Source organism: Hemibagrus wyckioides, linkage group LG15 (genome assembly GCF_019097595.1).
Source record: "Hemibagrus wyckioides isolate EC202008001 linkage group LG15, SWU_Hwy_1.0, whole genome shotgun sequence".
NCBI classification, from domain to species: Eukaryota; Metazoa; Chordata; class Actinopteri; order Siluriformes; family Bagridae; genus Hemibagrus; species Hemibagrus wyckioides.
Window position 1 is genome coordinate 9,770,129 of NC_080724.1, and position 24,872 is coordinate 9,795,000.

The 24,872-nt window shown below is 40.3% G+C and overlaps 2 protein-coding genes across 9 annotated transcripts; both read right to left on the minus strand.

Moving 5' to 3' along the window:
- Positions 1 to 647: 647 nt before the first annotated feature.
- hipk1a (homeodomain interacting protein kinase 1a) lies at positions 648 to 15,232 on the minus strand. Of its 8 annotated transcripts, XM_058410068.1 has the most exons (18): positions 14,974 to 15,232; positions 13,848 to 13,888; positions 12,919 to 13,634; positions 12,230 to 12,603; positions 11,787 to 11,910; positions 11,464 to 11,583; positions 11,292 to 11,378; positions 10,895 to 11,076; positions 10,479 to 10,629; positions 9,777 to 9,981; positions 9,543 to 9,664; positions 8,351 to 8,485; positions 6,360 to 6,517; positions 6,070 to 6,222; positions 5,525 to 5,665; positions 4,925 to 5,121; positions 4,711 to 4,841; positions 648 to 2,447 (listed from the first exon to the last, which is right to left on the minus strand). In XM_058410068.1, the coding sequence occupies exons 3-18, from the start codon at positions 13,630 to 13,632 to the stop codon at positions 2,034 to 2,036; spliced, it is 3,408 nt and encodes a 1,135-aa protein (XP_058266051.1). In that variant the 5' UTR covers positions 13,633 to 13,634; positions 13,848 to 13,888; positions 14,974 to 15,232; the 3' UTR covers positions 648 to 2,033. The 8 variants fall into 8 exon arrangements, with proteins under 8 accessions (XP_058266051.1, XP_058266053.1, XP_058266049.1 ...); XM_058410070.1 differs by lacking the exon at positions 13,848 to 13,888 and having other exon boundaries at positions 6,360 to 6,514; positions 14,970 to 15,232; XM_058410066.1 differs by lacking the exon at positions 13,848 to 13,888 and having other exon boundaries at positions 14,970 to 15,232.
- A 3,483-nt stretch (positions 15,233 to 18,715) lies between these two features.
- On the minus strand, positions 18,716 to 23,534 carry ube2j2 (ubiquitin-conjugating enzyme E2, J2 (UBC6 homolog, yeast)). The gene is made up of 7 exons (XM_058409133.1): positions 23,319 to 23,534; positions 22,212 to 22,339; positions 22,061 to 22,101; positions 21,839 to 21,941; positions 20,169 to 20,307; positions 19,967 to 20,047; positions 18,716 to 19,402 (listed from the first exon to the last, which is right to left on the minus strand). The coding sequence occupies exons 2-7, from the start codon at positions 22,337 to 22,339 to the stop codon at positions 19,124 to 19,126; spliced, it is 771 nt and encodes a 256-aa protein (XP_058265116.1). The 5' UTR covers positions 23,319 to 23,534; the 3' UTR covers positions 18,716 to 19,123.
- Positions 23,535 to 24,872: the final 1,338 nt, after the last annotated feature.

The window sequence follows — 24,872 nt, forward strand, 5'->3', positions numbered from 1 at the left end:
CTGACACCTTTCTATCAGAACCAGCATTAACTTCTTCAGCAGTTTGAGCAACAGTATCTCGTCTGTTGGATCGGCTCACACGGGCCGGCCTTCACTCCACACGTGCATGAATGAGCCTTGGCCGCCCATAATCCTGTCGTCGGTTCACCACTGTTCCTTCCTTGGACCACTTTTGATAGATACTGACCACAGCAGACCGGGAACACCCCACAAGAGCTGCAGTTTTGGAGATGCTCTGATCCAGTGGTCTAGCCATCACAGTTTGGCCCTTCATCAAACTCACTCAAATCCTTACACTTGGCCATTTTTCCTGCTTCTAACACATCAACTTTGAGAACAAAGTGTTCACTTGCTGCCTAATATATCCCACCCACTAACAGGAGCCATGATGAGGAGATCATCAGTGTTATTCATGGCACCTGTCAGTGGTCATAATGTTATGGCTGATCGACACACACACAGCAGTTTTAGAGTGTTAAAAGGAAAAGTGAGCAATTTTTATGCTTTTGGAATTGTTTGGTATTTGAGCAGCTTCCCACAGAAAATCCTTCGACATGGCGGACAATATTGTTACAAATAATATGTAGAATGACATTTCCCATGAATAATCAAGGAACAATCAAGACCACATTAACCAATCAATGTACACTGAAAATGTTTATTGTGCATATACAATATGTATATTTATCAGGACTTATCTGTATTTTGGTCTACTATACACTCCACATTCTCATAGAAGAGTAGAAACATCCACAATTGCACAAGTTTGATTTATTCTAAACGAACACATGACCAGCCTAAAAGCACCGATTCACACTTCTAGTTAGAGCAAACGTCCACTAATAAGAAGCTTGTGAAAAGCAGGCTTAGCTCTGTGACTCGGATTCTCTCTCACACACACACACACACACACACACACACTAGGCACAAGTTTATGAGCACACACATCCATGTTAACCGTTTTTAAGTGCTATCTACACGACTGACTGCACACCACCACTTTAGAGAACACCAGCTTTCAATACATCGTCTTCATAACTCGCTCTTATTTTTGCTGATGCAGCCTAAAAACATTTGACTATGTAGCGCCTAGGACTCTACATAAACATGCAACAGTCAGCACAATATCCATTAACACACACACACACACACAGAAAAGCAACGTAATAAACACACATAAAACATTCAAACATAAGTGCTAATATAGGCAAAGGCACCTGTAAATAAACAGTAACAAATGATTAATAAACAAAAGGCGGTAAAAACAAAGAGCAAACCAGATAAAATTCAAAAATCCTATTAGGACGGGATTAGTTTACATTTACAGACGCTCCTCTGTCATTTCATTTCCACCTACCTGCTCTGATCGAGAGAGTTTTACTGTCTCTCGTGTCTCGCGTCATTTATTTTTTGCATCATTACTGCTTTCAGTATTGAATCCACTTCCCAGATTAAGAAATCTAAAAAGCATGATGCTGTTCATTCACATCTTACACACAACCATGGAACAATTCAGTTTTTTTCTTGACTCATCTAACATCAGATGCTGACAAACGAGTATAACTGTAAACAATACAATAACCAAAACGCTATTTCATATAAAACAACAAACTCCTGTCCTGTATTCAATGTAAGTGCTCTCTGAACGCAAAACTTTTATTTCAGAGGTGAAAATGCTATTCCAGAGGTCACCTGGAGAAACTAATCCTGTCCCAGTAGGGCTAAGGATGGGTTAATGTTAATCTCATGGTTTGATAAGAGCATGAAAAATGAAAGTGAGAGCGTGTTTTAAACACCACTAATAGTGCTAAAGAACATTTTTATACAGTCACACCTTCCATTAAATTTTGAACAAAATGTAAAGTGACGTAAACTACACATCAGAGCAGACAATCTGACTTAACTCCATGGATTAACTTAAGCTGCATTAAAATAAACATTACTACATAAAAACAAAACTAGTATTAAAATAATGATTAAGAAAACCTTCAATAATTAAGTTCCATAATAATCAGGTTGTGTGATCATGGGTCTCACAGGTAAGGGTACTGGTTGAGTTTCCTCTGGCTGAGGGGGTACGGCTGCCCAGGGAGCTGCTGCTGTTGGCAGTGCGAGGCGGCCGACTGGCCCATCAGCCCCATAGCGCTGCTCTTCTGCAGCAAACTCAGAGAGGCAGAGTAAGGCCCGGCGGCACGCGTGTGCCTGATGGATGAGGATGAGGAGGAAGAGGAGGAAGAACCGGTGGAGTTGTGCAGCTGATCCACAGCCTGCGACACTGAGGCCAGGGCGGCTGAGGCGGGGTAGGCGTACAGGTTGGGGGCGGAGCTAAAGAGCGAGGCCTCGTGCAGCCTGTAGGAGTGCGATGGACCTGCCGGAGGATAAGTGGGTTGACGTCTCAGGGATCCGCCCCCTGACCTGTCGTGAGAGGACATCACGGGCTGCTGGACCTGCAGCGGGAAGAGACACAGAAAGTGAGCTATATATGCTACATAACTGTCTGTGCTGTAAAAAGTGCTGAGGGTTGCAATCGATGTGTTTTTTGGCACAGCGAGGCAGTTTCAAACTTGAAGAAGGTTCATCTTTGTAGAAGAGCTTTGCGTAATGTTACATAACTTTTTGTCGGTATGCACAATTTAGCAGCTTCATTGATCGGAAGAGCGACCGTAGTACTCTCACTGATGAGATCTTAAACTGGTGGTGGACTATTTTCAGCACAGACACAGAGACACAGAAATCATGCACAGCAACAAATGAGCTACAGTCAGTAACGGTATACCGAGAAAAAGCATCCGTGTGCAGAAATGCATCTGAATGGATAGAAATGCAAAGACATTTTACACTAAGCTAGTAAGACATGGCTGTATTTTTGGAAAACTATATACACACACATGCTGTCTTATAAACATGATGAAAGCTACAGTATTGCATTTCCTCTATCTGGTTCTTAAGAAAGTGTGTCTCAGTGTACAGTTATACAAGTGTCTTTGTTATAAGAATCAGTGGTTAGTGATTACACAAGCTGATTTTTATTTTGAATATTACATCACCTCTCTATTACAAAAGCGCTCTCCACCGACTAGAACATGATCTTCCAAAAACACACTATAAAAAGCAACATGAAAAAAAATACAAGCACGCAGACTATTCATGTGCTCTTCTGAGTATCAAACAAACAAGATCCTGAGGAACAGACTGAACAGTATGTCTGAGCTGCGGCTCCTGTCAGTGGCCTACTTTACACTCAGACAGTCGTGCTTCTGGCACACTTCTGCTGGAACATCTATCCAGCTCTTAAGAAACCCGTGTCTTTGCGAGTAGAAACGTCAGTGGCTATTGATTATTAAAGCCAAATATGATTTTTTAATATTATCAGCATTACTCCATTAGAGAGGACTTCTCCTTTGCACTGTGGATATTGTGTAGGCAATTTCATACACAGCCTTTCATGGCACTGCATAGAATATTGACTTATTTGGCATCTTACTGATCTAATCTCTTACGTAAATAGAGTTGATCTTTTCTTAGCACTATTGAATTGTGAAATACAGCAGGCCTTAAGCTCAAATAAGCACACCTGGATTTCAGCCGATGCCGAGTACATGCTTAATGGATTTGCTTGGTTATAACCCCATGAGTGTTTGTGCAGCAGTTCTGCAACAAGTGCAATTTCACTGCAAATACATTAGCTGCATTTGCAGTCTCAGTTAGTCGCATGGGCCTCATTTATAAAACTGGATTATTCATAAATCAACTGTACGAATGTTTCTACAAGAATTTCGGTATTCGTGAAAATCCCATAAATTCAGAAAAACTTTCATGTCCTTCTCTTTCTCCTGTGTGCATGCAAGAAGACTAATATAAACATCAACATGGTTAACTTCGACTTATATCATTTGCATAGACTGCTGTCTTTTTATATCTGGATTTATATAGATGTTAAATCTAGTGTTTAAAATGCTTATTTTATTAGACTCCCCCATCCAGAAGTGTTTTTTTCCTCCATCACTAGTTCAGAGGTTAAGAACACCATCAAGAACATTTAACAAACATGTAGTGAAAATGCCTTAGCTGGAAGATTTAGTGCTCTCTTCTATGAAAATATTCTGACTGGCATAAAAGTGAGTCACTTCCACCTTCCTTCAGTCTGGCTTTATCGTGATTGTTCATTACATGCTCACAGCTGTCTACACACTTGATCTTTATAAGGATTTGTGGGCATCACTAGATGCATATGAGCTGTGTTGGGAACACGCATTGTACTTTACAAGTTGTAGCGGCGGGGGTGTGATCAAGTGCCGATTTATGAATGGAGGGCAGAGCCGGGAAAAGTGAGTGGTAAGGATCTACATCAGTGTGGGATTTTTGCTAATGAGTGTTTCAGTGAGCAGCGGCAAAGATAAAGAGGGGAGAAATAAATGGAGATATGAGATAGAGAGAGAGAGTGCAGAGTGTGTGTGAGAATTAAAATCACTGATAAGTGAAGATAATGAAAAAAAAAATTGTCATTTGATTATTCTACTCATTTCTGGCCCAACCCATGAAAATGTCACATGGCTGATCAACATACACACAAGTATGAAAAAAAAAATGAGAAACTTCTGTAAATGTAGCAAAAAATTTGCTTTACTAAAACATTGGCAATGAGGTGCAATATAGGAAAATCTCTGCTAGGTGTGCATGTCAGTTTCATTTGCAGCAGAGTGGCTGTACCTGACTCAGGTTGAGAGGCTGTGATTTGGTGGTCACTGTTCTCTGATTCCGCTCACTGCTGGACAATCCTGAGCGAGAGGAATGCAGAGCTGCAGCCTTCTTAGATTTTGTCGATGTTGTGCTGCTTTGCTCTGAAAAACAAAAACAAACAAACCCTATGAGAACATAAACAACAGAAGGTTAGTATTATCAGGATTACTGTGCAGCGATGTACCGTTGGTCACCCCCTCCCATGGCTGAGTCTTCAGCGAGGGCATCACTACAGCAAGAGACTTGGAGCCTTGTCCGCTGCTCTCTGAAAAGTTGGGCAGGCGCTTAGGACTGAGAGGGCTGCATGTGGACGAGTCCGAGTCCTGAGAGTCGTGCACTGTTACGCAGCTGATGACATTGGCCCGCTGGTTTGCACTGCAGCTGAGAGAGAATAATGAATCGTGTTATAATATTAACAAGCAGTTTATCAGACAAGCTTTATCAGGGATTTGATTATCCTTGGTATTTTTAAACCTGGTGTCCATCAAATCCTAATCTTACTGGCTGAGGACAGAGCTGTTTTGAGTGAATGGAGCCTAAGTCAACATGTGACAAAGTGCGTACCATTTTGTTGTTTCTAAATCATTTTAGAAACCTGTAAAAATGATATTTTGTCACATAAGAAGCATTTCAAGGAAACTTTGTGTTTTTCTGATCATGCTGATGGATGGGATTTAATTGTGATCTGTATCTAGAATGAACTTGCATCTTTGCTGCTGAATGAGCAATGAAAATGCTGCAGACCGCACCACAGTTATGAGGCAGAGCAATAAATGCCAATCACCTAGTGGGCGGGACTTTGGTGTCATCTTCGTCCTCTGTGTCACTGGGAATGGTGATGATGCTGACGGCTGGGCTGGGCGTGTCCGAAATGATAATTGGTTGAGAAGGGTCACCACTGGTGTGAAGTACAGAGGACACAGGCCTGCAAAAACACACAACAGTGAAACACAGTCCATACAGTCGTGTTACAGTGAGTCAGGATGGTATCATATCTTGGAAGCTGAAAAGTAAAGAAAGGAGGCAATTCCATAACTGTACCATAATGCTTAATGATTTCCCAAATCTGCCCTTCAACTTTACAGTAGAAATGCTCACTACATAAGGTCTAATCCATTGGCACTACATAACCAATGTAGTTTGAGATTCAATTACAATCCATGGAAATTATATCTTTTTAGATTTAGTTAGAAAATAAAGCAAGTAATACATTTTTCAGGCTTTTCAGATCCCAGGCAACAAGGGCCATGACAAACCTTTTGGATTATATGCCTTCTATATTAGCCCACTAATGTTATTCCTAACCAAAAAAACAAAATGAGATGTTACCTAGCTCTGCTTTCTGCATGGCGACCTTTCGACCTCTTGACCCCGCCCTGCTGCGCTCGACTGTTGGCTGTGCCATTGTTTAGAGTCTGCGAGGTCACGTGACATCCCTGTGCTGCATCCTGCTGTGTGCCATCACACTGGCCATGTCGCCCTCTGATGGAGCACAGAAACAGCATTGAACACAGGCAGCGCCATAATGACACTGGAATAAAACAGCACTCACGAAATACACTTAAATATAAAATCTATGGCTATTGGTCTAATGTGTGTGCTGGGAGGATCTAGCTGACCTCCAGTTGGCATTGGACTGGCTTGAGCCATCAGCCAAAAGAGAGCCTATTGGAGATTCGGCAAGGACAGGCTGACCGGTGCCATGGATGGCCATGCCGGGCATCTGTTGCCATGCCGACGGGATGAGAATCTGTTGTGTGCCCGCAGGCCAGCCCTGCTAAAAACATAAAACAAACAGAAGTAACCAATTATTACTCAGATTTTAGATAAGCATTTGTTTTTGATATTCAGAACTTGCAATGTCTCTTGACTGACAAATGTAAGACAAGCACATGCAACATGGAGACAAGATATTTGAGACAGTCAGGCAGTTCTCTTTCTCTAATACAGGAAAAGCATCTCCAACAAGCTCCTAGGAAACCATGCACAGATCTACAGCTTTAGGGGGAAAGACTGCACTGAATAAAGGTCGATTCAGAGCCATGGCAAAATCTGCTCACAGCATGCCTGTGAATCCTTCAGACATGAACAGTGTTAATCAGCCTCTGAGAAGCTAAAACACACCATAGCTATTGTTAAAGTTGTTGAAAGCATGACAAAATTCACATTATAATTGGAAAATGAAAAGTCATGTTAAAGTCAAACAATGACAAAAATGTTCACACTCATAACAGTTCCTAACATGTTCCTAGGTTTGAGGTGTTCTTCTGCAAACTTAGAAGATCTGTGGTTGCTGCTGGAACGAAAACTACAGCAGAGGATGAGAAGGTGAGGATGAAAAGTCTTGTTTAGCCACATGGTCAGGTTTTAGATATTTAAAAGGATTAAAAACGTTGCATTGGAAGATCCCACCAGAGTAAGAAGCAATAGGTGCAAGGTCATGCTAGGTAAATGGAAACTGATGCTCAAAATCATATTTTAACCTGGAAAAGAAAATGTAAATGTTAGAAATGTGAAGAAAAGATGTCAATTAATTTCTTCCTCTCGGTTCTGTCCGACAGACTCCACTTTTAGATCAGTCACAGTTATCATAATGACATCGTTCCTCAGTTACATATGTTCAAAACCAGTTTGAGGTTAAGCACACACAAAGGGTTGTTTTGTTAAATTACACTTAAACAAATTACACTAACTCGGCTTCTTTACAGGGTGTGTGTGTAAATCTTTGACTGTATTTAGAAAAAGCAGAGCGCAAATCCATAACTGTCTAAATACTCCTACACAGTACCGTGAAGTTCAATAAAAACAAAGAACTTCAAAAAGACAAACATATTGAACCATCTGTTCCTCTGCTGAAACAGCCGATTTATTCCGTTTTTCAGGCTTCAGAAAAGAATATTTTTGATTTGCAGCAACATCCAACACAAGAAACTCCAAGTGAACTTCACAGAAATGCATATTTTCCTCCTTCAGATGGAGAACTTTAGTCTGCCAAATGCTTTCCTTTTACATGGCTCACTGTCACAAAACAAATTAATTTAGCGCATGTTTCATGTAAACCATATGGCAAAAGGCTTGTGGACACTAGACAATCACACCTGTATGTGGTTTCTGGCCATATAGTGTAAATAAGGAGGAACAATATTAATGTTTATAGTAACTCTGGAATAGAATTAAACACAAATAAACACAAACCAAGAAAAAAAAAAAAACACAAAGCGAGTGTGGAACCTGACAACACGAACTGTTTCAACAGAGGAGGATTTTCAGGATTTGTTTTACAATATCATGTATGCATGTTATATTAGAGGATGAAATGACGCTTGTGTGTGGAACAATTGTAACCACTAAAATAACTCCTGGGCAGAATGTGGGGTGTGTGCTCATGTGTGTGGGGATTGTGAGCCGACGCTGGAAGCTACAAGCAGTAGAAGCGCAGGCTGGGTGAAGCCACATGCGTCCCATCATGCTGTGTCTGCTACCCCTCGAGCGAGCTGGACAGGAGGGTAAAGAAGGAGAGGAGACGGAAGGAGGGAGGGAGGGTTTCACAGAGGAGAGAACAGATTTTAGATCAGCAGGGGGCTGTGAGGGAGCCGTGGCACGGCTTTACCAGCATGGCTGTGCTCGGCTCCAGGTGCCCTGCTATCGCAGACGAACGACTCAATGCCAGAGGCAGTGGGTACAGAGGGGGCACTCCTGCTGTAGGGGGGTGTAGGGCAGCGACCATCAGCGGTGTGCAGGAGCCCTGCAGGGGGGATGGAGGGGTGTGAGGAAGGAGGAGGGGTTTGGAGGAGGTTAAAACACACTGTATGGGCCAGAGGAGTGAGTGAATGGCCACACTGATTCACCAAACACCATCGCGACCATTCAAACACACGGAATGAGCCATAAAAGAGAGAAGAGTTGGGGAAAAGGGAAAATTATTATTAGTTCATTAAAATCGATGCAGTCTTAAACGTCTGTAACACTGACAATTAAGGACAAAAGCACCATTTGGACAGCACTCATTTCTCTGAGTGGTCTCTGTAATTAAATCATCTCCTCTGGGAATTAAACTCTTGGATCCTGATGGCTGGGAATTAAAATAGGATGAGTGAGTTTCTACCAGCTTTCTTTTCCTGCAAACCCAGATGTCTGTGGAACATCTGGAGACATGATCACATTACTGGATCGTGAAGATATTTATAGAAAAACAGTATCATGATATTGTAGCATATGCAAATGTAAAATGAGCTGTGTGCTGGCTAGATCACACTTTTTCCCTCTAATTGGCTTCTAAGTGCAGATAGAATAGACAACATGTACTGCAACTACAATTTTAAAGCATTCATTGGTTCTAAGCATTTTCTCTTGATGTTTGTGTAGAACTGAGTACATACAACAACTTAAAGAAAAGATGCTAATTCAGTAGACAATCCTGATGGTAAAAATAATGACAGGATAAACTATTTCAAACTAACATGGATGAAAATAAAATCACGGCACCTGTCATCTTTACTCACTTACCCATGTAAAACTAATTCCATGCAAAAAAAAGTGCAAAGGAGAGGAAAGTACACAACAAACAATCTGAACAAGGACAAATCATGTGAAATTATTACATTTATTAGTATTATAGAATCTAAATCCATTTAATGAAAAATGAAAATCTGTCAGTTTACTCAAAAATGAATAACACACATACACACCGTAAGATCGAACATTTGGTATGCACAGAAAAAGTGACACTACATGCAGGGCAGACGGGAAGACAAAACTAAATCCAGATTCACACACACACACACACACACACACAGCGTTACCTGAGTCAGCATGCTGGGCTGGATATGCAGGGACTGAGCAGATTGGTTTTGGGGGACCATGGGTACAGAGTTGTCCATCCGCACTGGATATCCCGAGTGCTTACTGGAAGGCTGAAGCCCTGCTGGAATAAAAAGCCTGAATTTACATTCATTCCCAAGCAGCCTAAAGTTAAAATAAACAGTAAATAGTTTTATATAATTAGATATGAAAATGTGTATTAGTAGTAGTGGGACCTTGTATAGTGGGTGGGCAGACGATGAGGGTCTGCTGGAAGGGTTCAGTCTGAGTGCACAGCTGTGTGTGTCTGGTCTGCAGTGGGACGCTCTGCTGTGTCAGACCCGGGATGTTGATGGTGGCCTGCTGGTACAGATCCGGCTGGTAGTTGAGCAGAGGAACGTTGCTGCTCAAAGACAGAGACTGGCCGCCAGAGGGCGCCATCTGCTGAAAGACAAATAAGAGGAGGCCATGGGCGTGGCACTCAAAATTAAAGTGATTTGGTTGTTACAAAATATGAAAATAACTCCTATATTTCCCCTATTCGAGGTGGTGCTAAATTGTAGTTAACTACGTTGTGTTTTAGGAAAGGTCATACAGTAACACTAGGCAAAAAAAATCAACATGCTGCTCATGTTGGTTATATGCTTCTTGTTTTTATTATGAATATTGTGTTACCAAGTTATTGTTGAAGCCTTGGTTTTCTCCAAACAGAAGTAATCAGTTTCTCTTCCCTAAACCAGCTCTGCTTTGACCGCACGGACGCCATGTCATGAAAGGAACGTGGTCATATGACCATGTGACCCAATACTCAGCCCTCAGTATTGAAACATGTATGCACAATTACAAGCACATGGATACAAAATAGGATAAAAGAATGCTCGGGTACTCCTTTAAGGTTGCAGTTGAATAAGTGGAAAAGGTTTAGCCCATCTGCCCACCTGACTGTGCTGACTGAGCTGGCTGCTGAAGGTCACAGTGAGGTTGGTGGCTGCGCTCGGCCCACTGTTGTTGCTAAAGAGGTTTTTGTTGTTGTCAAAGGCGGTGCACCGGCGTTTACAGATCTCCATATTTTGGAAACAAGACTTTACACTGCGCAAAGACAGAAAAAAAATAATAAAAACACACTCAGGAAAAAAATACAAAAGTCTACGAAAAAAAAACAAACAAACACTCAAGGGTACAGGTGTAACTTTTATGAATACTTCAAATAAGAATATTTTGCTTATTTTACGACTCTAACATCACTGACCTCAATTCAACAAAACCTGGATTTTCATAGCAGATTAACAAAACAGCACTTTCATATCCTACACAGAATTATTTAAAATGATGTGCCATGGTAGAAGCAGCTTACTGTGCGCTGTGGGGAAAGTGCAGAAGATGAGTCATGGTTACAAACGGGTGGTTAAGGGTCTTCATCGGGGTAATCCTTTTATCTGCGTCAAGAGCGAGCATCTTTTTTAGCAAGTCAATAAACTCCCGCCTGTCAGCCTTCTCTGCCAAAATGTCTGTGCCTTCTAGATTAGTCATATTAACCTGCAGAAGAGAGACACAAATGTGTATGAAGTACTTTGAGCCTTGATTCACACTTTCATCTCTTCAACTGTAACAAATTAGTTTATTCTGCATTTTCACATCATAAAATGCTTAGGTACTCACATATATATATATATATATATATATATATATATATATATATATATATATATATATATATATATATATATATATATATATATATATATAATTACCTGCATCATGTCGTCAAGACAGTTGAAGATATATTTCCGAGCCTCTTTGGACTTGATGCCAAGCTCTGACTCGTGCTCTGCTGGAGTCTAAAAAAAACCCCCACATCATACAACTTTAGGATTAACATCCATTACACGCTCCCAATAAAATGAAAAGTGGCAACTAAAAGACCTTGAGCCTCCACAGGGGGTAGCTGGCGTCTGGTCCTCTGTGGAAAAATCGGCTGGTCTTTGTTCCTGCACTCAGGAGGTATTCCGCTGGTAAACCTTGTGTCTGGGAGATGTAACGGATCTGCAAAGGTACAATAGGGAAAGTGAATGTCGGAAGGCATGAATATAACAAACTGTATAATTATGTGTCTGGTTGGTCAGCCCTGCCCACACATGCACAATTCCATTTTTTAATGGCAGGCTTTGAGACAATTTGTGTCTTAAGTTAAATATTAAAATTAGGCAGAAGGCACATCCATAATACGACCCATGCTGTGTGCTGACCTGATCATATTCAGAGGCCCCGGGATAAAGTGGCCAGCCGAGGAAGAGTTCAGCAATGACGCAGCCCAGAGACCACATATCAATGGCCTCGCAGAACGGCAGACCCAGAATGATCTCAGGAGCTCTGTGACAAAACAGGAGAGATTAAAATTAAACAAATTTACAGTGAATAAAAGAAGTGACAAAAATTGTTCCTGATGAAATAAGTGGATATTTCATAATAATAGCAACAACATGTTGAATGGCATACTTAATGTTTTAAATATATTGTTTAAATATAATATAAAAAAAGAACAAACTTTTGCACTATAAATGGTCCGTTATTTGCAAACTCACAATTTCCAACTTTCACTAATATTTTTGTGTGTAGTCATATTTAAAATTCTGCCATTTTCTTATGTCCTATGAACTTGTGTGTGTTTTGGAGGTCAGTGGTCACTCACCGGTAGTATCTGGACTGCAGGTAGGTGGAACACACTGCCTTTGAGACATGGCTGGCTGAGCCGAAGTCGATCACCTTGACCCTGTATGGCTGCCTGATGGGGTCCACCAGCATGATGTTCTCGGGTTTGAGGTCGGCGTGGATCAGGCCCAGACTCTTGAGCTTCATCAGTGCGGTGGCCACCTGCTGCAGGACGGGCCGGATGCACTTCAGCATTAGCGGACTGAATTTGCTGTGCTTTAGGAAGTCGTACAGGTTCTGCTCAAGCATCTCAAACACCAGGCACGTGTGGTTCTTGTGCTGAAAACACTCGTATGAGCGCACAAAGTTGAACTCGTCAGCATTTTCTGTAGACAACCGACTCAGGATGCTCACCTATGGAGAAAGAAGAAATCAAAACATGTGAGTACTGTGTGAATGTGTAGTACTGTGACTCCTCAACTGAAACACTTAAATGAAAATCATTCTCTCTCATTTACATTTTCTTCAAGCTGTATTCCCAATAAAGCAAGCCCACAAAAAATGTGTCCTGTTCAATTTAAAGTGAAATGTAAAAGAAAAATCAAATATCCAAAAGGGGAAAAATAAAATCTGGGGAGCTGATATATGAGCAAGTGTATTTCTGCACAGACTCCATGAGCATAATATTAATTTATTATTAACCAAAGCCAGGAGAGGTTTTAGCTTCACCTCGATTTGACCCTGTCGAGCATAAGAGGGATGGTTTTTGAGAATCTTGATGGCCACAATCTCGTTGGTGCCTCGCTTCCAGCATTTGGCGACCTGGCCGAAGGTGCCGCGGCCGAGGAACTCCAGTACCTCATAGCTGTTGGAGACAGAGCAGAGGATTTCGTGCTGCACCAGCTGGTAGTCACCTTCACTGTGTGAGTTGCTGCTCTTGGCTGTGGAGGTGGAGTGAGTGATGGACTGTGCTGTAGTGGTGCCTCCTCCCCCTGCTCCACCGGCCCGGTTGGACAGCACAGGGGCCGAGAGTTCTTCAAGGATCTGCACGCTATCGCTGCTCTCCACCTCTTCGCTTTTCCTCTTCACACCGCTCTGTTTTTGGTAACCATCTTTGCCCCGGTGGCTAGATGATGATGAGGAGGAAGAGGAGGAGGAAGAGGAGGAGGAGGAAGGTCCAGGGACGCTGCCAGTGCTGTCGGCAGCTCTTACGACCGTGTGCTCACGGGTACCGTTGGAGGAAGGAAAGCTGAGGCTGTTAGAGCCATAGTTGGAGTTGAAATCCGGAGCTGAGGGTGAGGACGCACTGGCTTGTCCTGGGCTCTGCAGACCATAACTGTTCTCACCATCCCATGCAGGCTTCTCCAGCTTAAGTTTCTTGGAGCGAGAAAGGCCGCTGGAGGAAACCGAAGGAGATGAAAATGCCTGGAGCTGAGAGGCCATATCTAAAGATAGAGACAGGATGAGAAACATTGACATCGGTAATACAAAACACAGATACAATCCTGAGCAGCAATCCAAAGGTAACAGAGACACTGAATTTCATGTCAGAATAATATCCACAGAAGCAAACACACACACACCTTAAAAGCATATTGTCATAGACTGACAGCTTTGGACTTGCAGTAGACTAGCATGATCAGAATTTTCATAATTACCTATACATCCATCCACTGCACAGTCGTCTTTAACAAGGCAGCTTGACAAGAAATATTGACAAGAAGGCATATTGTGATGTCATTCATCATGATAACAGATAATGTTGCTCATCCCAATCACCTACTATTATGCTATTATAATAATATCATAAATACAAAATATATTTTTTAAAATGTCAGAATTATTATTTTTTTTAAACACAGTAAAGAACGACACATCGCACATTTTATCCTTTTCATGCTGACTCTTCCCCATTTCTCTTGAAGACAGAAAAACATCCTCTGCCCTGAAGAGCTTTACATGGTGGATAATCTACCTCTATATTTTAAAAAAATACCATACCACACCTGACTTCATATAGAGTTCAATACTTTTTTCAGACATACTGTCACAAACTGCTCAAATAGTATTCCCTATTATTTCCTCAATTAACAAATAATGGTGAAATAAATAAAAATCTAAACAATAATAACAATAATACCGAGCAGATTCAGTAACAGTAGATTATTGTGTAGTCACACAAAAATGAAAGGGCAGAAAGACAGGATGCTTCGTTGCCATGACAACAGAAAATTTCTTTCTTGGAGACAAGATGATGATCACCAGGACATGATTTCTAGCGAACTTATTAAAAACCAGTCATCAAATATTTTTAGATATTAAATTTTCATCATTTATCCTCACAGCGGCTATTTAAATTCGCCACGTCGTTAGCGCGTTAGCTAGACAAGGTAGCACGCTTCAAACAAAACAAAACAAAACACATACAAAACAAAAACAACATAATATCATGTTATTTACTGAATAAATTAAATATATGCAGCTCCACTAAACATTAATACTGCCCTATATAATGCCAAAACGCTATATATATATATATATATATATATATATATATATATATATATATATATATATATATATATATAAATATAGTCCCATAGCTAGCATTGGAGAGTTAGCAAGATTACGGATGAAGCAAGATAGCTAACATGGCTCATGTCACGCGCACCGCAGTGTAACGTAGAAATCATTTTCTTAACCAATTTCAGTGATATAGATAATATCTAACATCAGTCCATGTCAGTTAAGTAGCCGTTAGCTCTTTATCTTTATCTCACCTGACTGAATACAGTGAATTCCTCAAGCCCGACTCTTTGCCCTGTTAGGCCTCATTTCCAAAAAAATAAATCGTTAAAACGTTATTATCCGCAAAATCCATCTCCTCTGACTTGAATAGATGCCACACACAGTAGAGCTGCATTTTCCCTGCAGAAACACGGCCACAGAGCCATTCTTTCACACCGCAAACCGGCCCTACGTAGCCTCTCAAACAGCACAAAAACAGCAGAAATCACCTCAAGGGCCACGCCCAAACCACTCCTCACTACACTAAGCAGGGTGCCTAAATAGTGCGGACACAGAGCACACGACTATGCAGCAGCGTGCCGCCTACTTAGTAGGCTAGGATGTGGTTTGACACGCAATCCTGTGCTTACAGGTCATTGTGCTTTCCTTCTTTAGAAGCAGAGCTGAAACTTTTTTCTTTTTTCCATTCAGTCACATTACTCATTAATTAAGAAATTATGACTTTAACATTTAACTTTTTTTTCCCCCCTCACACAATTTCCTGTTTTAGTTCTTCCGTGTTCACTGACATGTAAAGTCCTCTATTCAAATACAAAGCAAATATCACATTACCATCATCACATTTACATACTAAGTCCAAACTTGTGGCAGAGTATTAAAATGTTACAGCACAGGTTAATAGATGATGTACAATGTGTACAGTGACTTTTAATATAACTTTAAAAACAAAGGTGAATCTGCATGGCAACACGAAACACTCGATCCAGCTGTGGAAATATTTCTGCTGATGAAACAAAAATTGGTCACTGTTGTGGTGTAAGAGGAATAAAACACTTCTGGGTATGCTGTTGTAAGAAAACAAACGACTTCAGTTTGGTAGCAGTAACTCATCATCATACTGATCGTCATTATTAATGATATTTTTTCCAGAAACACAGCAACAGCCTAAGTCTTTTAAATGAATCATATATGACAACGTATATATTATCCTCTGCATCTCCAGTGAAGTGACGCCCTCTTGTGTTTTGTCTTCAATCTCAGGTGTAAATAAAGCTCATGCACACAATCCTCACAGCTTCTTCTACTTCTTCTGCACATAAAACAAGTCATAATCTGGATTTCATTCTAATTTTTGCAATATGAAAGGTCTACGTAAAAATCTGTGGTTCCGACAATTTTTTTTTTTACCTGCTGATAATGTGAAGTTTATCAATGTTTTGGAGTTTACAGATTTAGTGTTCCTCTTCCATATGTACAGAGAAATTTTATTCCATTGAGAAGATAAGACCGAAGCTATATGATTCTGTGAACAATAATCAACCTTACTGAAAAGTACAAGAAGGGGTGCCAATACGTATGCATGTTTTTGTATGGGTTGTTGTTCATCTACACTATATTGCCAAAAGTTTTGGGACACCCCTCCAAATCATTGAATTCAGGTGTTGTTTTTCAGGGTTTGGGCTTGACCCCTTTGTTCCAGTGAAAGGAACTCTTAATGCTTCAGCATACCAAGACATTTTGGACAATTTCATGCTCTTTGTGGGAACAGTTTGGGGATGACCCCTTCCTGTTCCAACATGACTGCACACCAGTGCACAAAGCAAGGTCCATAAAGACATGGATGAGAGAGTTTGGTGTGGAGGAACTTGACTGGCCTGCACAGAGTCCTGACCACAACCCCATAGAACACCTTTGGGATGAATTAGAGCGGACACTGCGAGCCAGGCCTTCTCGTCCAACATCAGTGCCTGACCTCACAAATGTGGAATTCTAGTGGAATGGTCAAAGATTCCCATAAACACTAAACCTTGTGGAAAGCCTTCCAAGAAGAGTTGAAGCTGTTATAGCTGCAAAGGGCGGGACAACTCCATATTACATTCACGTGCATGTAAAGGCAGATGTCCCAGTTTTGGCCTGTCTCACAGTCTTTATGGAGCTTGCTTTATGCACTGGTGAGCTGTCATGTTGGAACAGGAAGGGGTCATCTGGGAGCATGAAACTGTCCAAAATGTCTTGGTATGCTGAAGCATTGAGAGTTGCTTTCACTGGAACTAAGGGGTCAAGCCCAACCCCTGAATTCAATGATTTGGAGGGTGTCCCAAAACTTTTGGCAATCTCCAGCTATATATTAATAACATTGCATAAATATTGGCACCCCTTAAGACTGGCGTTTTATCATTGTCAGTTTTCAAAATTGTAAAATCGTGGTAGCAAAAGTATTCACCCCCTGAGTGACTACACTGTAGAACCATCTAAACACATACAGCCCCTTTATTCTGTAGATGCACAGCATACAGTCACTGTCTGGATGAGAGAAGAAAAGATGTGTAATGAGTGCTTTAAAGGGCTAAATAAAAAACTACGAGAATAAAGTGTGTATTTTTCATTCATTCTTTTAATCGGAACAGTGTTGATATTCTTATTCTTATTTAATTGAGAAAAATCCTCCAAAGGAGTGTTATTACTTTTCAATGAAGCGCAATAACAACATGAAAGCTAATATCTGGTCATCTATAGACTAGGAATTTGAGATGGATGTACTTGAGTACAAAATGTGAGTCTTGAAATTTGTTGATCAAATATATTCCTTGTTTTCTGAAGTGTTCTGAAAGCAAATTTGAAAAGAGACAAGAATCTTAGGGCTGCTCTCATCCATCAAACCAGAGATCAAAAAATGTGTAATAAGAATGAAATACCTCAAAACATGAGGGTCGTACCAGTATCAGTATCTTCAGTGCATGTCAGTAAAACATTTCAGTTCTGGTTTCCAGAAAGATAAACTGTTTTTATATATATATATATATATTTAATTAAATCAAACTTTATTTAAAATCTGTTGAATGATATTGCACGTTACACCATAAAAGCCAAAATTAAAGGTTTTTTTGTGCGTTATAGTGTGCAGGTGATTGTGAAAAATCCCCCAAACACACAGACAATAGAACAGACTGCATGTGTAGTGTTGGATGGTCCAATAGAATGAGTAATTATAAAGAAAAACTTATCACAGACACCAGAAAGCCTTCAATACCTCCAAGATCCAAGACAATTGCATACTGTAACAGGCTACAATCCGGGGTGTGTTTCCTGAACAACTCCTAACACTCTGGACATCATCTTCACCTTAAGAACGAGATTTAATTACAAGCTAGTAGCGCAGCTGTATATAAAACGTATAGGAATACGCTCTACTATGGTATTGTTACTACATTAACTAACACAGGGACTTGTATTGTGCACGGATATGGTGGAGGAGATATTGTTTTAAGATTTACGGAAAGGAGTCTCAAGTGACCGCACTTTGTATAAGGCGTCAGGAGAGAGAACTTTCCGGTTTGAAGTCTGGCGAGCTGCAATTTAGAAAACTGACTTGGCGTGGGGTGGGGTGAATGTAAGTGATAAAAGGAACATACTTCTATGACTTACTGGACCGATGTTGCTGATGTAAGGAAGAAGTCAACAATGACACACTTTAGGTAGCAGCTCTTCTTTCCTCAAATATAATTGATCCTATTTGATCAGAAATCACACCCCAAATTGTTGCCTTAAAAAAAATGATCCCAGGCTACACTTGTAATGATGAATAGAATGCAAAAAAATTTTGTTCAGTTACACAGAAGCACCATCATATGTACAAAATCCATTCACATCATCATATTTCACATCAGAACCAAGCTCCATACACTCTGTGTGGTTTATATATATATATACATATATATATATATATATATATATATATATAATATATATATATATATATATAATATATATATATACATATATATATATATATATATATATATATATATAACGGGTGATGATGGTGCTGCTGTTCCACAAAAGTAGAAAAATCGTCTGTTTGGTAACCAAAGAAAAGTGGAGCTTGTTTATAGCCTAGATATCATGTCTCAGTGAAATAGAAAGAGGAGGATTATAAAAGGCACATGACAACGACACACAGCAGGATGATTTCACACACAAGCTATCTTTCACACAAAGGTTCTCAAGTCATGTGGACAAGAATCTGCAAACAATTCCTGCTGTAATACGGGACATAATGCATATCATTAGCTATAAATATCCTCTATACCTCACTATTAGCCCTGTTTGGTTTTGATTAGGACAAAAGAAGAGGACGTCTCCTGGTTTGTTTTTGGTGTAAAAGTAGGTTGGGTCCTGTCTGTGTTTATTCCTGCGCGATGCTCCGCAGTACGTATTTGACCGTGTACGCGAAAGCAGCGAAGCCGACGATGACGAACAGGTTCGCGAGCGCTCCTCCAAGGAGTCCGTTGTTGCGGTTACCCTGCTGCAGTTCAAGGGGCGGAGCCACCCCGGCGGCCGGCGCGTGTCCGTTCTCGGCTGGGCGTCCTTTCTGGGCCTCGCTGTTGAGCACGATGTCAGGCAGAGGCAGGGCCTGAGAGCGGGACCTCAGCTCTTCTTGCAATTGCTGCTTCTGCTTGATCTCCTATCAGGGAGGAACAGAGGAATAAGATTTTTGATATTTGAGAAAAGAAATTATACTATAGGAAAATCAACATGAATTTTTTCAAAAATGTCCCAGTTGTTTTATTCTACCACAACACATTTCATCTACTAACAAACATTTTATCTATTTATAGTTATGTTTACTATTATGGAATATCTGTGAAACATTATCATTCACACTATAGCAGCTAAGTTAATTACCTATGATTATAACAACCTTTTGATTATTATTATTTCTCCACAACAGAAAACTTCACATAAACAATGACACATGCTTTTAAAATTCACAAACGAAGCACCCAGTTTGTAGCTTCTGGATAGGTGGGCTTTATAAACTCAAGCCCTAATGGTATTTAACTGAGCCTTAAAAGCAGGAAATAGCTTACACTAACACACCTAACAGCTTCGTAATTCGCTCATCAGGCAGATATAAGCCATACTGAAGGACTTTTTGTTCAGGTGTGCATGCAGCTAAGCTGCAACACATGATGCAGTGAGTTATTTTACTTGTTAAGCATGTATTTACATTACATGTATGACTTACATCAACGACATCTGGGAACAGCTCACAGAACACTTTGTCCTTAATGTTAAAGGCAAGGCTCTGCGAGGCAAGCTGTTTCTTCTGTGGACAACATAGTTGATGAAAAAAATAAAATAAAGCTTGATATTTGGAAATATTAAACAGAAATCTGCTGTACATATGAATGGATTAATATCAGGTGGTTAATATGAAATGCACACACTGTAAATTCAGACGTTTCTATGCTGCCCAGAGTGGGACCTTTTTCCACCATGAAGCTCAGGAGGCCAGTGAGGATGGTGGACACTGACCACGCAGGGTTCCATGTGTCCGGGTGAAAATCGGTAATGGAGAGACATAATCTAGAAGACAAAGAGAAAAAGCATTAATGGTCATTCTCAAATTTCTTCAAGCCAATCAGATTTCTTCTTATACTTTTATAGAGGTTATAGTGTTTGTAGAGCATAATGGGCGGAGCTAACTGGATGTCATCAGCACATCTGTTTGGTTATAGCAGGATATCAACATAAAATGCATTTATAAGTACTTATAATTATATCTGGTGTTTTATATTAGCTGTGAATAAAATTTTCTGAGAATTTTAAAACTTGTTGAATATAGAGACTGGTCCTAAAATTTATTTCACTTTCATTTTTATCTGTTTAACATTTGTAGGACATTACATCTGGTTTATACACCAATCAGGCAAAACATTATGAGCACTGACAGGAAGTGAATAACACTGATGATCCTCTCATCATGGCACCTGTTAGTGGGTGGGATATATTAGGCAGCAAGTGAACATTTTGTCCTCAAAGTTGATGTGTTAGAAGCAGGAAAAATGGGCAAGTGTAAGGATTTGAGCGAGTTTGACAAGGGACAAATTGTGATGGCTAGATGACTGGATCAGAGCATCTCCAAAACTGCAGCTCTTGTGGGGTGTTCCCGGTCTGCAGTGGTCAGTATTCGATGTTTATTGCACTACCTCAACCACTGTGTATTTCATCTGCTGCTATATTTATATTCATATTTATGGTTATTTCTATTTTGCACTACCTCAACTGCTGCTATTGTATTTTTGCACAATACATGTTGTCAGGTCACGAAGTTCATCATCATCATCTCATTTTTATACATTTCATTATTATATCTGCACTGTCTTTCGTTGCTTTGTTTGCACCTAGCTGCACCCTGTACACTTTATGTGGCTTGGACGAATCTTTCTGTCCTAGCTTTGTGTTGTTCTTGTGTTTAAACTATATGTTGTATGTTTATGTAGCACCAGGTCCTGGAGAAACGTTGTCTCATTTCACTATGTACTGTGTCAGCTATATGTGGTTGAAATGACAATAAAGCTTCTTGAATCTTCAATCTTGAATCTATCAAAAGTGGTCCAAGGAAGGAACAGTGGTGAACCCGCTGCAGTTACTCATTGTTGCTCATTGTTACACGTGGGGAGAGAAGGCTTAGCCTTCTCACGTGGGGGAGAGAAGGCTGTGCGATCCGATCCGATCCAACAGCTCACACCGCTCAAACTGCGTTAATGCTGGTAACTTTAATAATCAAAGTTAATGCTGGTTCTGATAGAAAGGTGTCAGAATACACAGTGCACAACGGGTCAGGGCTGTTTTGGCAGCAAAAAGGGGACCAACACAATATTAGCCAGGTGGTCATAATATTATGCCTAATCAGTGAACATAGCAGCTGGCGGGAAGAGTGAGTGTGGTGTGGGAATTATCATTTTATTTATTTATTTATTTATAAATACTTTTTTTTTTTTTTAGCAATAACACAAGGTATGATGCTGAAAGTGTAAAAGCACTTGGTGTGAATGTAGCACTAGGTGGGAAAAATGGTGTATCTATAAATTGCATATTAATTGTGTATGCTTACCTTGTGTTACATTTAAATCTGCCGTTGGGTGTGATCATGTATATGCTTGGTGGTTTGAACGGGAATTCTCTAGGGAATATGAGCTTCCCGTGATAATACCCGCCTGCAAGCAACACAAAAAAAAGGTGTTAAAGTCAATCTCTTTCTCTCTCTCTCTCTCTCTCTCTCTCTCTCTCCCCCCCCCCTCCCTCTCACACACACACAGATTTTAGAAGACAATACCTTCATAGGGTGTTTTCTCAGGACCACGGACAAGATAGTGCCTGAAATGACCGCAGCAATAGTTTAGTCAGATCACACCGAAAAACACAAACATAAAATCTTAGGATCACGCAGATAATTCAGTTCCTAAAACATTACAGAAGTGCTTTACCATTCCAGTATGTTTGATGGAAGCGGTTCTGCACATATATACGGAACAGGATCTTTCTTTATTCGCAGGTAATCCTGTTTTAATCTCTGTGTCGCTGTCGCAGGGGCTCTCTTGTTACTGCTGCTCATCTAAAAACAGGACAACATTTATCAAGTCATGAACTCAAAAAAAACCCCAAAAAAACAAAAACAAAAAACAAAACACCCCTCCACCCTGAATATTAGATTTAAGAGTTTAAACCCATTTAAATAACTTGGGGGTCGATTTTCACTTTGGTTAAAAGGTGCCTACTAAAATCAGAGTCTGGATTTCCACTGAAACTAGTGCAGCGGGATTTTAGCTCTCATGATGCAGCAGCACTTTAGTGATTTATTCTGTCAGGCTCGTTCACCTAGGAGCAGCTTCCAAAGCTTTCGTTCTTACATCACGGTCATGTCTTTACTGTCACTCAGCACAGCTGTATCGTACAGCTGTGCTGCATTCTGGCTTTTTCTCCTCTACTTCAAAGTAGGATTTCTCATTACGGCGACTTTCGATTTCACCAAAAAGTCTTGGTTAGGAATAAAAAAATAACCCCTCCTGATCTTTTCTTGACTGTTATCCTTTATATTAAAGACAAACGAATATATGTTTCTTCTGTAACTGCACAACGTCCCCCTGTGACGTCAGTGCGGCACATCTGTAACTTCTCCGAGGATTCATGACCATACAACACCATAAAAAAACAACTAAGAAATTAATCTCTAAACTCATCAGAAACATTTCGATAGAAACATAATGTGTGTGTTTCAGGGTGGAGTTTTGCTTTAAAGTAACACCTTGTAAACGAGCACCCGCACACTCCAGCTCTCAGCTGTATACTTAAATGAGTTTATATTACATTGTTAAACAGCTAATCTACACAAATAAAGCAATGAACACACATTAATGTACTGGTAATAAATATTTTACTCTATTAAACGTGACATGAAGTGACTAGAAAACCTGGCACTAAAGGGAACAACCCCGGTGTGTAAACACACACACACACACACACACACACACACACACACAGGGAGAACGACACACAGGGAGAACGACACATAGCATATGCTAACGGCGTCTTACCTCTTTTACACCGGCTAAAAACGCAATCGGGTGCTAAAATTAATTTTATATTTAAAAAAAAAACAATAAATAAATAATACACATGTGTTTCTATCTCCGAATGAAAACAGAGACTGAAAGTCTTAAAGGAAACATAAGTGCAGCTTTTGAACTAGCCAAAATGCTCAGCTGTGCATCTTTCCAATTTGCCCCCCTCCCACACACATACACACCAAACACGGAAGTGATGACGAAAAACGAAAATAAAAGCTCGCGCGTAAAAGTAAAAGCACGGCATGAATAAAAAACTATAGGACACAAGAGGCACATAGGGACATCCTACTTATTAGTTTATTAATTTATTCATCTTCAGTAAGTGATTTATATTCTGGTCTATTCCAGTTTATCACAGGAACTCTCTGGGTGTGATGCACGCGAGCGCGCGCGCGCACACACACACACAAACTGGGGTTCAGCATGCTAAAATTAATCTTACCACCCAAACACCTCTTTTTATACATTATGTTGGTACTTTTCAAATATCACAAGATTTCCAAAAAAAAAAAAGGAGAAGTTCACTTCCAGAACAGAAATCTACAAAGAATTCCCTCACGCCCTGGTCATCCAAGATGTTCATGACTTTCTTTCTTCATTCGTAAAGAAATGATGTTTTTTGAGGAAAATATTTCAGGATTTTTCTCAGTATAGTGGACTTCAGTGGTGCCCCCGAGTTTGAACTTCCAAAATGCAGTTTAAATGCAGCTTCAGAGAGCTCTAAATGATCCCAGGCCAGGGAGAAGGCTCTTACTTTGGCAAAAGACCGGTCATTTTCTTAGAAAAAAAAAAAAAAACTGTATAGTTTTTAACCACAAAAGCTCATCTAGCGCTAGCTCTGGGATGCGCGTCCGTGACGTTACGTACTACATAATCACGTCGCAAGGTCACGCGTGACGTAGGCGGAGCTACAGACCCAGTGTTTACAAAGCAAATGTGCAAAGACCAAGAGAGTGCAAATAAGTCAAACGCTCTTTACTAACAAAAAGGGTACTTTTAACCTTGTGTCATTCCACACGCAACAATTTTGGAGCGGTCCTCCTTCTCCACACTAGTAATCACTGGGTCTGCGTAACCTTTCCGACGTGATTATGTAGCATGTAACGTCGCGGACGCGTATTCCCAGAGCTAGTGCTAGACGAGCTTTTGTGGTTGAAAATATACAATTTTTTATTTTTCTAAGAAAACGACTGGTCTTTTGGCTAGATAAGAGCCGTCTGATTGTTTAGTGCTCTCTGAAGCTACATTTAAACTGTATTTTGGAAGCTCAAACTCAGGGGCACCATAGAAGTCCACTATATGGAGAAAAATCAGTTTCTTTACGGCGGAAGAAAGAGAGACATGAACATCTTGGATGACAAGGGGGTGAGGAAAGTATTTATAGATTTCTGTTCTGGAAGTGAACTTCTCCTTTAAGCTTTGAACCCAGCATGGCATGTTACAGACGTCAATTCACACAGATTTCTGTATCATTTAGAGGTCTATGGAGATCTGTAGTATGAGTAAGAAGTCTACAAGTCA

Excerpts from the sequence above, each read along its gene's own strand:
- ube2j2 (XM_058409133.1), bottom strand. The coding sequence starts at position 22,339 with ATGAGCAGCAGTAACAAGAGAGCCCCTGCGACAGCGACACAGAGATTA. Across the intron at positions 22,102-22,211 it reads CCATCAAACATACTGGAATG|GCACTATCTTGTCCGTGGTC; the intron begins GTAAAGCACTTC and ends CGGTCATTTCAG. Across the intron at positions 21,942-22,060 it reads TGAGAAAACACCCTATGAAG|GCGGGTATTATCACGGGAAG; the intron begins GTATTGTCTTCT and ends TGTTGCTTGCAG.
- hipk1a (XM_058410068.1), bottom strand. The coding sequence starts at position 13,632 with ATGGCCTCTCAGCTCCAGGCATTTTCATCTCCTTCGGTTTCCTCCAGC. Across the intron at positions 10,630-10,894 it reads CACTTTCCCCACAGCGCACA|TGTAAAGTCTTGTTTCCAAA; the intron begins GTAAGCTGCTTC and ends GTCTTTGCGCAG. Across the intron at positions 6,223-6,359 it reads CAGTCCAATGCCAACTGGAG|AGGGCGACATGGCCAGTGTG; the intron begins GTCAGCTAGATC and ends GTGCTCCATCAG.